Below are 12,067 nucleotides of genomic sequence, written 5' to 3'. Positions count from 1 at the left end.
CTATAAATGACAACTAATGTTTCATGTCCGGCTGGGCCAGTCTTTCTGGAGCTAATTAGTATGTGCTATTGTGAGATGTTTCAGAAACTTATAAGTAGGTGTGGACTTCTTTGGTTCAGAGATCACTACAATGTAGGGAACTGAAGCTGTGCCTGTTCCCCTAAAAAAAGGGAAGATGGAAGTGGGTTGGGATGGTCAGAAAGAGGCTGGGAAGGGCTGCTTTCCCAGGCTCCAGAGGGGGAGGTGAAAGAGTGTTGAAGATTTGGGAAACATGCTATGGGGAGGGGGCTTTCATGTCCAGTAGGAAAACAAGATGGTTTTACTTCATTCTTTTGTCAAACACTGTAATTTGGTTAGAAAATGGAAACTGTTCTTCCTAGAATGCTGGGGCTTGGGTTAACAACACCAGCAATGAGTTGATTCTTTAACCCTGGGGAGGAAATGTAAAAAAACAACTTACTAATATGTGGGGCTATCTTAATTGGCATTTGAGTGCCATTTGCTAACACCTGTTTCAGTCCAGTCTGGTTTTCTTTGTTTTTTTTTTTTTTTGGTTTTTTTTTTGAGATGAGATCTAGCTCTGTCACCGAGGCTGGAGTGCAGTGGCTCGATCTCGGCTCACTGCAACCTCCGCCTCCTGGGTTCAAGCGATTCTTCTGCCTCAGCCTCCTGAGTAGCTGGGACTACAGGTGCACGCCACCAAGCCCAGCTAAATTTTTGTATTTTTAGTAGAGATGGGATTTCACCATGTTGACCAGGCTGTTCTCGAACTCCTGACGTTGTGATCCGCCCGCCGCAGCCTCCCAAAGTGCTGGGATTACAGGCATGAGTCACCGCGCCCGGCCCAGTCTATTTTTTTTTTTTTTTGAGGCAGAGTCTCACTCTGTTACCCAGGCTGGCGTGCAGTGGTGCAATCTTGGCTCACTGCAACCTCCGCCTCCTGGGTTTAAGCAATTCTCCTGCCTCAGCCTCCTGAGTAGGTGGGACTACAGGTGCATGCCACCACGCCCAGCTAATTTTTTGTGTTTTTAGTAGAGATGGGGTTTCACCATGTTGGCCAGGCTGGTCTCGATCTCTTGACCTCGTGATCCACCCTCCTCGGCCTCCCAAAGTGCTGGGATTACAGGCGTGAGCCACCACGTCCAGTCCAGTCTGTTTTTGATATACCCTGTTTACAAATGCCTGGGCCTCACAGGTTAGTCATGTGACACCAGAGTCATGCCTCAAAGTCATGAGATTGAATGGGCCCTGGGCAGTGGCATGCCAGAGTTGTTGTCCTTCTTGGGTTATGGAGTAGCCTTTCCAAAAGACTTGGGTACTTCCCAGTTCTCATCATCCTTGTCACAAGTGAACTGCTAAGGAGAGAAAACAAAACATGGAAAGAGAATCAGTACGTGGAATTAGAATTCCTCATTCTATCCCGTCTCCATGGCCAGAAGTTCCACACTGGGAAAGGGCAGAGGATGATCTTCAATATGGCATAATCACAAATTGGGGGGAAATTAATCTGGTAACATGGAAATGCCTTTACAAGTAGTCATTTCCCTTTGACTTGGTAAAAGTCCACTTTAGAAAATGTAACCCAGAAACACTGGGGGAAGGTAATGGCATTTCATGGTAATGAGAAGCTGGAAGTAACCTAAATGGGCAACAAAAGGGATGTCCAGCAGCCCATAGAATCACAGCATGGTGAAGACAATGTCATGTGTTTAGTGAGTGCTTAGGCATGCTAGGCACGTGGCTGGGTGTTTCACATGCATTTTCTAATTTAATCCTAACACGCCTGTGAGTAGGTACTGTTTACTAGCAAGAAAGCCGAGGGACAGAGAGGATAAGTAGTCTACCTGATGCCAGGCTTTTAACTAGATATTGGCAATATGTGGTGGCTGACCACTTAGGCTCTGTTGATGGATCTGGGAAATAAATGAGAAAAGCTGAAGAAATGTACAGAAATGTGAGGAATGGGAAGTACCTTTGGATAGGAAAGGAGGTAAAATCGAACTGGCAATCCTCTTCTGCCTTCTTTGGGATCCCCATGAAGGAGAGACTGGGGTCCTGCCTGAGTCTTCTGGAAACTGAGCAAGTAATCACCCAGATGTTTTTGATTGGCACCAGCCTGACCTGACCTATCTTCCTGCCCTTCCATCCAACACCTTCAGAATCCACCTGTTCTGATGCTGCCTCCTACAGTTGCTCCCCACCCCTTGCCTCAAGCCTAAGAGAGACAGCCCTGTGGAATGAGGCTTTATAAGTCACAACCTTTATAGCCACCTGTCTTTTCCATTGTTATCTTGGCTGCTGCCACATCTCTTCCCCTCTGGGGAAATCAGGAGCTTCTATAGCCCAGAGGTGGAAAATCACAGGCTTTAGCCTTCCCAGCTGCTTGTCCCTGTAGTGCAGCAATCTCCAAGAGATGAAATCTGCTTATTGATGCTCCTAGTGACATGAAGGACTCCAGGATGGCCAGCACTCTGGGTCCATTGCCACAAGTGCTGCTTCGTGCCTTATGATTAGCTCTGGTCCACTGTTTTCCCATTGATCAGGCAGGGTCGAAGCACCTATATGTGTTGGACCCGTATAGCTGTTGGCAGGTGGGGTGCCAGTGATACAGGAGGAACATCGTGCAGGCTCACTTCCACAGGGCGGGTGGTGGGAAACTTTGGGGGATGATTGGCCAGCTGTAGGGATAGAAGTGAGGGAGGTGAGTGCCTGCGCCTGCTATGAGCAGGAGGGCTTCTGGCTGAAGGTAGAGGCTGTCTGCTAGACAAGGCTCTGGCCTCAGTGAAATGGCATGCCAGTTTGGCATGGTATACTCCCATGCCCAGATATTCTGTAGGGGACACTGGCTATCTTCTGAATCATAGCTGTTCCCCTGCCCTTCCTTCCACAGCCCCTCCTGGCACTTCTTTTCATGCTTTCAAGCTTCATACCAGGCAAAACTGCCTAACATGAATTGAACACCTTCCCTATGCAAATTAATGAGTCCCTCAAGGGGCTTAACTTAGTGGACCACTTAACAGAATACACAAGTATGGAGGAAAGGGTTCATTCCAGTGCTGTGACATCCTAGCAGAGGGAGCAGTTCTTTCTAGCAGATAGGATCAAAAGAGCTACATTATAGTCAAGAGGTTTCCAATTTGGTTCAGTGTTGTGGTCTCTAAATAAAGTTAGGGATAGGGTCTCTGGCCAAAAGCGAACCTACTATCTATTATGTCTCAGTTTCTTTGGCAGTGCCAGATGTTTCTGCATACAATGCCCCACAGCCTCTTCCACAATCAGGCTCAGATTGGCAGGACAAACAGATATTGAGCCAGCTCTGCTTGTGTCTCCACAATGAGAGCCAAACCTCCCAGCTGGAGGATGGTAGATGGTGCTCTGAGCCCCTACCTGTGATGCTGGCTGCCAAGCCCTTGACACCATTGCATGGAGGACTTCATAGTGCTTATTACTTGGCACCACTGATGGCGGAGTGTTAGGTGATGCCTTTTCCTTTATCTCTGCCCTGCCCTGAGTTCTTGGAATTTCATCTGAGGCTGAACCCATTAAAGAGCAAGCTTCACAAAGGTCCTGAGGCTTTCTTGTTTCAACCAGATCCTCTTCATCAGGGACATAACTGAATACTGTCACACTTGTGTGACAAATATTATGGCTTGCTTTCTAATGGGATAGACTTCCCCCTCCATCTTTTTGTTTTGTAAACAAAATCAACTTCAAAATAAGCTGTTTTCCTTCCCTCCTTCCTTCCTTCCTTCCTTCCTTCCTTCCTTCCTTCCTTCCTTCTTTCCTTCCTTCTTTCCTTCCTTCCTTCCTTTCCGTTCCTTTCCTTTCCTTTCTTTTCTTTTTTTTTCTTTTCTTTTCTTTCTTTCTTTCGAGATGAGAAGGAGTCTCGCTGTGTCGCCCAGGCTAGAGTGCAGTGGCGCGATCTCGGCTCACTGCAAGCTCCGCCTCCCGGGTTCACGCCGTTCTCCTGCCTCAGCCTCCCCAGTAGCTGGGACTACAGATGCCCACCACCACACCTGGCTAATTTTTTTGTATTTTTCAGTAGAGATGGGGTTTCACCGTGTTAGCCAGGATGGTCTCAATCTCCTGACCTTGTGATCTGCCCGCCTCGGCCTCCCAAAGTGGCGTGAGCGCCCGGCCTTTTTTTTTTTTTTTTTTTTTTTTTTTTGAGAGGGATTCTCGCACTGTCACCCAGGCTGGAGTGCAGTGGCGCAATCTCAGCTCACTGCAACCTCCAACTCCTGGGTTCAAGCGGTTCTCCTGCCTCAGCCTCCTGAGTAGCTGGGATTTCAGGCGTGTGCCACCACGCCCAGCTAATTTTTGTATTTTTAGTAGAGACAAGATTTCACCATGTTGGTCAGGCTGGTCTGGAACTCTTGACCTCAGGAGATCCACCCACCTGGGCCTCCCAAAGTGCTGGGATTATAGGCGTGAGCCACCGTGCCTGGCTAAAATAAGCTTTTCTAAAGCAACCCGACCTGGGTTTTAAAATGCAGCAAAATATGAGATGGGAGGAAGGGGGCTTAGTGTCCAAAGCAGAGCCTTAACAAGCTTCATGTCTGTGGAAGAGATCATTGTCCTATAGGGTGGTGTGTGTGCCAGCCTGACCCAGAAGTGGATTGCATGTAAGAGCCTTGACCCAGGGCATCCATGGACATCTGTTGAGCAGTCCACTAGGAGAGGGAAGCTAGGAGGTTATGCTCTGTGTTTTCTCCCTGGTTTCAAAATAACAAAGGACTGTCGTGGTGGCTCATGCTTGTAATCCCAGCACTTTGGGAGGCTAAGACAGGAGGATCATTTGAGCCCAGGAGTTTGAGACCAGCCTGGGCAACATAGTTTTTTAGTTTTGCTAAGATTCTATCTCGACAAAAAGTTTTAAAAAAAATTTTAAATGAGAACAAAAGATAATATACAGTGCTTCCATAAAATTTCTACTGGTAATAGTTTTTTTTTTTTTTTTTTTACTATTTCTTCTATAAATGTATTTTTAATCATTTTTAGTCTGTTATCACCTTCAGAGCATTGACAACTCTTAAACTTTTTTTTAGGTGATCGAAGTATATGATTTGAGTAAAGTAAAGTTAAAATATTGGTAAGTTTTCTCCCCTGCTGGTATATGTCACACTTGGTATAGACAGGCCATATCTACTACCTTCATTAAGTTAGTAAAGATTCACATCTGTCACAGATGTGAATTATAGCCTGGTGCCGTGATTTCCTGAGGCAACCTTCAAGCCTGCTCAGTTTCCTGGAGAAGAGCAGTAAACCTCATTAAGAATATGTGATGCGTTTAACACTTCACGTGTATGTCATCTAACTTAATCCACTCAACAAAGCCAGACCTCAGCTCACAGGTGATGTGACAGTCTCCTGGGTCATAGCTGCCCTCCCGCTGACAGCCTCTCTTGGCACCTCTTTTCATGTTTTCATGAGTAATAGAGGTGGGACGAACCAGATAGGTCTGACTCCAAAGCCTATGCTGAAGAGAATGCCAAAGAGACCACCATTTTAGAGCTATAATGTACTTTTTAGAATTACAGCGGGGATGACATGCACAGTCCAAAGTTGTTGCACCCCCATTATGGCAAGGCAGCATGCCTGCATCTAAAAATCTAGAATACTCCTTCCTTTCTTTTTTTTTTTTTGAGACAGAGTCTCTCTCTGTCACCCAGGCTGGAGTGCAGTGGTGCCATCTCGGCTCACTGCAACCTCCGCCTCCTGGGTTCAAGCGAGAGAATACTCCTTTCAGTAAGTCTCCTTAACTGGCTTCCGTTTCCCTTTTTGAGGGTGTGAAGAGGACCTGATTCCTGGGGCAGGCTCAGGCAGTTTTGCTGATAGAGGAGTAGACAAGCAAATGTGTGGTACCACTGGCCCCTGCAGGTTCTAGTTGTCTTTTAGTTTTACTAGGGCCTTCATACCTCAGCGTCTGGTGGCTTCTCTTCTCTACCCTTTTCTTAAGAGTCACTGGTGTCATAAAGCCCCAGAGGATCAACTCTGTATATTAGCCTCATGAGAATTGACCTTCTCCTGACCTCATTAATTCTCTTATTTAAAAGTTCTCTTGGCCGGGCACGGTGGCTCACGCTTGTAATCCCAGCACTTTGGGAGGCCGAGGCGGGCGGATCACGAGGTCAGGAGATCAAGACCATGGTGAAACCCCGTCTCTACTAAAAAAAAAAAAAAAAAATACAAAAAATTAGCCGGGCGTGGTGGCGGGCGCCTGTAGTCCCAGCTACTCGGAGAGGCTGAGGCAGGAGAATGGTGTGAACCTGGGAGGCGGAGCTTGCAGTGAGCCGAGATTGCACCATTGCACTCCAGCCTGGGCGACAGAGCAAGACTCTGTCTCAAAAAAAATAAAAAATAAAAAAAATAATAAAAGTTGTCTAATTAAACTTTGTATTTTGATGTATTTAGAGACTCACCTGCCTGTGTCTTAAAAATAACTCTCCCAGCTACTATCTCACATGATCTGTGGGCCCATCTTGTGAAGCCTAGTATTAAAAAATATTTTTGTTTTTCAGTGGCGTGCATTTTAATTCTCAGGCCATAGCTCCTACCATTGAACAGATTGACCAGTCTTTTGGCGCAACCCATCCTGGAGGTAAGCCAAGTCCATCTGATTCCTCTGGTCATCAGTAGCAGTTCATAGCAATAAACCTGCCCGGTAGTGCCATCCCACCCCACTTCCTGGAGTCAGGCCCCCATAGGATTGTGGGGTTGGTACTTGGGTGTGAAGGAAACATCCTCCCCCTTGTTTTCAACCTAGTAGGCCAGTTTAGAAATAAGCCACAAGGAAGGTATTGTCAGTCATTACTCCCTGCCAGGCTGGTTTATGTTAGCCATTTCAGATGCCAGTCAACCATGTTATTTTCTTCTCCCCCACCCCCAACAGTGTACAACTCCGCTGAGCAGCTCTTCCATCTCAACTTCAGAGGACTGTCTTTCTCTTTTCAGTTAGACTCATGGACTGAGGCTCCAAAGTATGAGGTTAGCCCTTCCTGTCCCCTGGTGTTTGTTGCCCAGTGTCTGTGGTATGGCTCAGCAGACAGTGTCATGGGATGGGAATAGAGGAGTGGGTATTAGATAGGCAGACTTTCTTTGGTTTCCATGTATTTGAGCTCTTTACAGGGTAAAGTCATAGAGTGGGTGGGTTGACAGAGGAAGAACAATGCTCAGGCTGGCATTCCAAAGAAGAGGATACTTCCCACAATGGAGTGAGGTCAGGCTCACTTTTCAGAGATAAGTTCATTCATTCCTTATTTTCAAGCTCCTAATCAACAGTTTTCCTGGTGGCCTAAAATTTGGAGATTTCATCCTCTGGATTTTCAGTTACCTTTGTTTTTGCAAACATTTCATTCATCCTTGGGGCTGTGAAAATGATAAGCTTTTGTGAGGCTTATTTTAATTAAGGAAGCATTTCTGCATTTTCCCCTATGAAGAAAAGGAAAACTGAGCGGGTGTGGTGGCTCACACCTGTAATCCCAGCACTTTGGGAGGCCAAGGCGGGTGGATCATGAGGTCAGGAGATCAAGACCATCCTGGCTAACATGGTGAAACCCTGTCTCTACCAAAAAATACAAAAAATTTAGCCAGGTGTGGTGGTGGATGCCTGTAGTCCCAGCTACTCAGGAGGCTGAGGCAGGAGAATGGCATGAACCCGGGAGGCGGAGCTTGCAGTGAGCCGAGATCACGCCACTGCACTCTAGCCTGGGCGACAGAGCGAGACTCCGTCTCAAAAAAAAAAAAAAAATTAGCCGGTTGTGGTGGTGCACACTTGTAGTCCCAGGTACTCGGGAAGCTGAGGCAGGAGAATCACTTGAACCTGGGAGGTGGAGGTTGCAGTGAGCTGAGATCATGCAACTGTACTCCAGCCTGGGTGACAGAGTGAGACTCCGTCTCAAAAAAAAAAAAAGAAAAGAAAAGGAAAACCAAGCGAAATTAAAGGTGGACTTGCATGGTTTTGGGGAGTGTACTGACCCAGAGCCAGAGAGCCAGGTTTGAGGGTGCACTTTAACCCTTTGACCTGAGCAGCTCTTGAAGACCATGAGTGACAGGGAAGACCAGAGCCTGAGTCCCATGACCTGTAGTGCCCTAAGTAAAACTCTTGACCTTTGTTTGCAGCCCAATTTTGCCCATGGCCTGGCTTCTCTCCAGATACCCCATGGAGCAACTGTAAAACGAATGTATATCTACAGTGGCAACAGCCTACAGGATACCAAGTAAGTGTAAGGAGCATGAGTTTCATGCTAAGGCCTGGGCTGCCTGGGAGAAAGAACCAAGCCTCTGCTCCTTCTCTGTCTGTCCCCAGGGCTCCCATGATGCCTCTGAGCTGTTTCCTGGGCAATGTCTATGCTGAGAGTGTAGATGTTCTTCGAGACGGAACTGGACCTGCAGGTTTACGACTTCGCCTACTTGCTGCAGGTCAGTGACTGGCTTTGAGGTTGGTACATTCCGCATTATACCCATGTTGAGATAGTCTAAAATCCCACGTGCTTAGGGTGTGTCTTAGTCCATTCAGGCTGCTGTAACAAAATACCATAAACTGAGTGGCTGCTAAACAACAAAAATTTATTTCTTACAGTTCTGGAGGCTGGGAAGTCCAAGATCAAGGCACTGGCAGATTCAGTATCTGGATGTGCCTGTAGTCTAGTTCATAGAAGAGACTTCTCCCCGTGTCCTCATATGGTGCAAGGGGCTAGTTAACTCGCTGGAATCTGTTTTGTAATGGCACTAATCTCAATCCTGAGGTCTCTGCTTCCATAATGTAATCACCTCCCAAAGCCCTGACCTTCTAATACCATCACCTTGGCGATTAGGATTTCAACATATGAATTTTAGGGGAACAAAAGCATTCAGTCCATTGCCACATAGTTGGTAGAAGACAAATTATGCAGATGTTTATGGTTAAAGCTTTTGTTTAGTTTTGTCAAGGGGCTGCACATAGTCTTATAATTAGCAAATCTTAATAAGCAACAGCACTGCTTCTCTCGGCATGCACATAGGCCTGCTGTGTGCTTATATAGCTTTGTGACAGTTCCCAAGTGTTTCCTGGAGATGCATCCTGTGGGTTGCAGTGCTATTGCTCTCCCCTTTTTTCTTTTTTCTTTTTTTTGAGACAGAGTCTTGCTCTGTCGCCGAGGCTGGAGTGCAGTGGCGTGATCTCAGTTTACTGCATCCTCTGCCTCCCGGGTTCAAACGATTCTCCTGCCTCAGCCTCCCGAGCAGCTGGGATTACAGGCACGCATTACCACACCTGGCTAATTTTTGTATTTTTAGTAGAGACAGGGTTTCACCATGTTGGTCAGGTTGGTCTCAAACTCCTGACCTCGTGATCCATCCGCCTCGGCCTCCCAAAGTGCTGGGATTACAGGCATGAGCCACACACCTGGCCAGCTCTCCCTTTTTTTCTACCTTTTTTTGTTTTGTTTTGTTTTAAAAGAGATGGTCTCATTCTGTCATCCAGGCTGTAGTGAGGTGGTGCAATCATAGCTCACTGCAGCCTCAAAACTCCTGGGCTCAAGTGATCTCACCTAAGCCTCCCAAGTAGCTAGGACCACAGGCACGTGCTACCATGCCCAGTTAATTTTTGTGTATGTGGAGATGGGTCTTGCTGTGTTACCCAGAATGATCTTGAACTCCTGGGCTCAATCGGTCCTCCCTCCTTGGCTTTCCAAAGTGCTGGGATTACAGGTGCAAGCCGCTACACCCAGCTTTTCTCCCTATATTGCCCAGGCCGGTGTGCAATGGAATACTGTGGCCTTGAACTCCTGGGCTCAAGCAATCCTGCCTTAACCTCCTGACTAGGCTACAGGCATACACCACCATGCCTGGCTCCCCTTTTTCTACCCTTAATGCCAAGTTCTCAACGTAGGCAAGCAGACGAGACTTGTTGAATTGTGGTTTGGCCACACCTTGGCAAGAGTTTTGCCAACCATGAACAACAACAACAACAAAAAGAAAGAGTTGGCTGGGTGCGGTGGCTCATGCCTGTAATCCCAGCACTTTGGGAGGCCAAGGCGGGTGGATTACCTGAGGTCAGGAGTTCAAGACCAGCCTGACCAATATGATGAAACCCCATCTCTACTAAAAATACAAAAATTAGCTGGGCGTGGTAATGCGCACCTGTAATCCCAGCTACTCAGGAGGCTGAGACAGGAGAATCGCTTGAACTTGGGAGGCGGAGGTTGCAGTGAGCGTTGATAGCGCCATTGCACTGGAGCCTGGGCAACAAGAGCGAAACTCCATCTGACAAAAAAAAAAAAAAAAAAAAAAAAAGAGTTGCCACCTTCAGTACCTGGTCCCTCCAGGATCCATTCCTCATTTTGTGACATTCCCATGCGTGGCCAACATCGGCTGCTTTGGGTTGTGGATCGTGCTAAACGGGACTGGGAGCTTCAGCGTGGAGTTTGTTCGCATAAAGACAGCTGAGAACCTTCATGGAGCTCATTGCCTAACTAGCATTTATTCATAAATTGGGTTCCTGCATCAGTCTCTGAGGCATTGGTTGTTCTTTTTTTTTTTTTTTTTTTTTTTGCTTCTTTTTTCTTTCTTTGAGACATGGTCTCCTTCTGTCACCCAGGCTGGAATGCAGTGGTGTGATCTTAGCTCACTGCAGTCTCTACCTCCTGGGCTCAAGTGATCCTCCCACCTTAGCCTCCCAAGTAGCTAGGACTGCAGGAGTGTGCCACCACGCCTGGCTAATTTTTATATTATATTTTGTAGAGCCAGGGTTTCACCATGTTGCCCAGGCTGGTCTTGAACGCCTGAGCTCAAGCAATTTACCCCGCTTGGCCTCCCAAAGTGCTGGGATTATAGGCAAGAGCCACCGCACCCAGCCAAGAAGTACCTCTTAACATAAATCCTTGCATCTTACCATAGTTGCGTGATGATCTGATTAAAGTCTTCTCCAGCACACATAAGCTTGTGGGGAAAAAACAGCATTGCCTTTTTTTTTTGAGACTGTCTCACTCTGTCACCCAGGCTAGAGTGCAGTGGTGTGATCTTGGCTCACTGCAACCTCTGCCCCCCGGGCTCAAGTGATCCTCCCACCTCACCCTTCCAAGTAGCTGGGACTACAGACACCCACCACCATGCCCAGCTAATTTTTGTATGTTTTTGTAGAGATGGAGTATCACCATGTTGCCCAGGCTGGTGTCGAACTCTGAGCTCAAACGATCCATCCGCCTTGGCCTCCCAAAGTGCTGGGATTACAGGCATGAGCCACCACGTCTGGCCAGAAACTGCACTGCTTTTGTTCACTTTTGTTTCTTCAACATCTAGTACAATGCCCTAGCCCATGGTAGGCAATAAAATAGTGAATGAATAAGTGAATGAAGTATCCAGAGCTTCATGTCATATGTGGGGGATTGAATAAGTCCCTGGCATTATTTTGAATAGACAGTGATCTCTTGTACAGTCTTAAGCCGTGGTGACCTGATGTTTCTGATTGCATGCAGTCTTGCCCCTCGCCAGACCTAATAATGTAGCATGCAGCCAGTAGCTTCTCTGGGGCTCCCAGAGAGGGTCTCTGGTCCTAACCATAACCTGACAACCTCTCTCTCTTGTGTTTTGCAGGTTGTGGACCTGGCCTATTAGCAGATGCCAAGATGCGGGTATTTGAACGTTCAGTGTATTTTGGTGATTCCTGCCAAGATGTTCTTAGCATGCTTGGCTCTCCACACAAAGTCTTCTATAAATCAGAAGACAAGGTAGGGGAATTATGTTGCAGTCTCTCTCCCTCTTTTTTTTAATCAACACCAATTTAATATTGAGTATAAACTGTTTGCTATTTTCCCATAGAACTTGTTCTAATTAAAGCTAATGGTAAAGTAAATTGAAAACTTTTCTAACCCCTGTAGTCCAATTACCCTGACTCTGTCCCTCTCCATAGTGCCTACCTTTCCTTAGAGACCAAGGCAGTCCATAGTCAACGACAGCTGGCCCCCTCTCCTCCTAGACTGGTCAGCACCAGCAGCTGAGACTCCCCACACTCTTGGTTTTACCACAGCTTAATGTTACACATGGAACACAATTTGTAGACTTTCAGTTAATCCAGAACTATTAGAGG

The 12,067-nt window shown here is 46.9% G+C and overlaps 1 protein-coding gene across 7 annotated transcripts in view; it reads left to right on the top strand.

Moving 5' to 3' along the window:
* PHAF1 (phagosome assembly factor 1) overlaps positions 1 to 12,067 on the top strand; it is a 36,847-nt gene that overhangs the window by 16,755 nt on the left and 8,025 nt on the right. For 4 of the 7 annotated variants that reach the window (XM_055298575.2, XM_055298578.2, XM_055298576.2 and 1 more), the window contains 6 exons: positions 5,049 to 5,092; positions 6,522 to 6,601; positions 6,893 to 6,987; positions 8,122 to 8,219; positions 8,309 to 8,421; positions 11,575 to 11,708. In XM_055298575.2, coding sequence (XP_055154550.1) covers positions 5,049 to 5,092; positions 6,522 to 6,601; positions 6,893 to 6,987; positions 8,122 to 8,219; positions 8,309 to 8,421; positions 11,575 to 11,708 — 564 coding nt within the window. The remainder of the gene's footprint in view (positions 1 to 5,048; positions 5,093 to 6,521; positions 6,602 to 6,892; positions 6,988 to 8,121; positions 8,220 to 8,308; positions 8,422 to 11,574; positions 11,709 to 12,067) is intronic. The other 3 variants (XM_063611782.1, XM_055298579.2, XM_055298580.2) reach the window with 2 other exon arrangements.

This window comes from Symphalangus syndactylus, chromosome 11 (genome assembly GCF_028878055.3).
Source record: "Symphalangus syndactylus isolate Jambi chromosome 11, NHGRI_mSymSyn1-v2.1_pri, whole genome shotgun sequence".
NCBI lineage: Eukaryota > Metazoa > Chordata > Mammalia > Primates > Hylobatidae > Symphalangus > Symphalangus syndactylus.
This window is presented reverse-complemented; position numbering and strand designations above follow the sequence as displayed.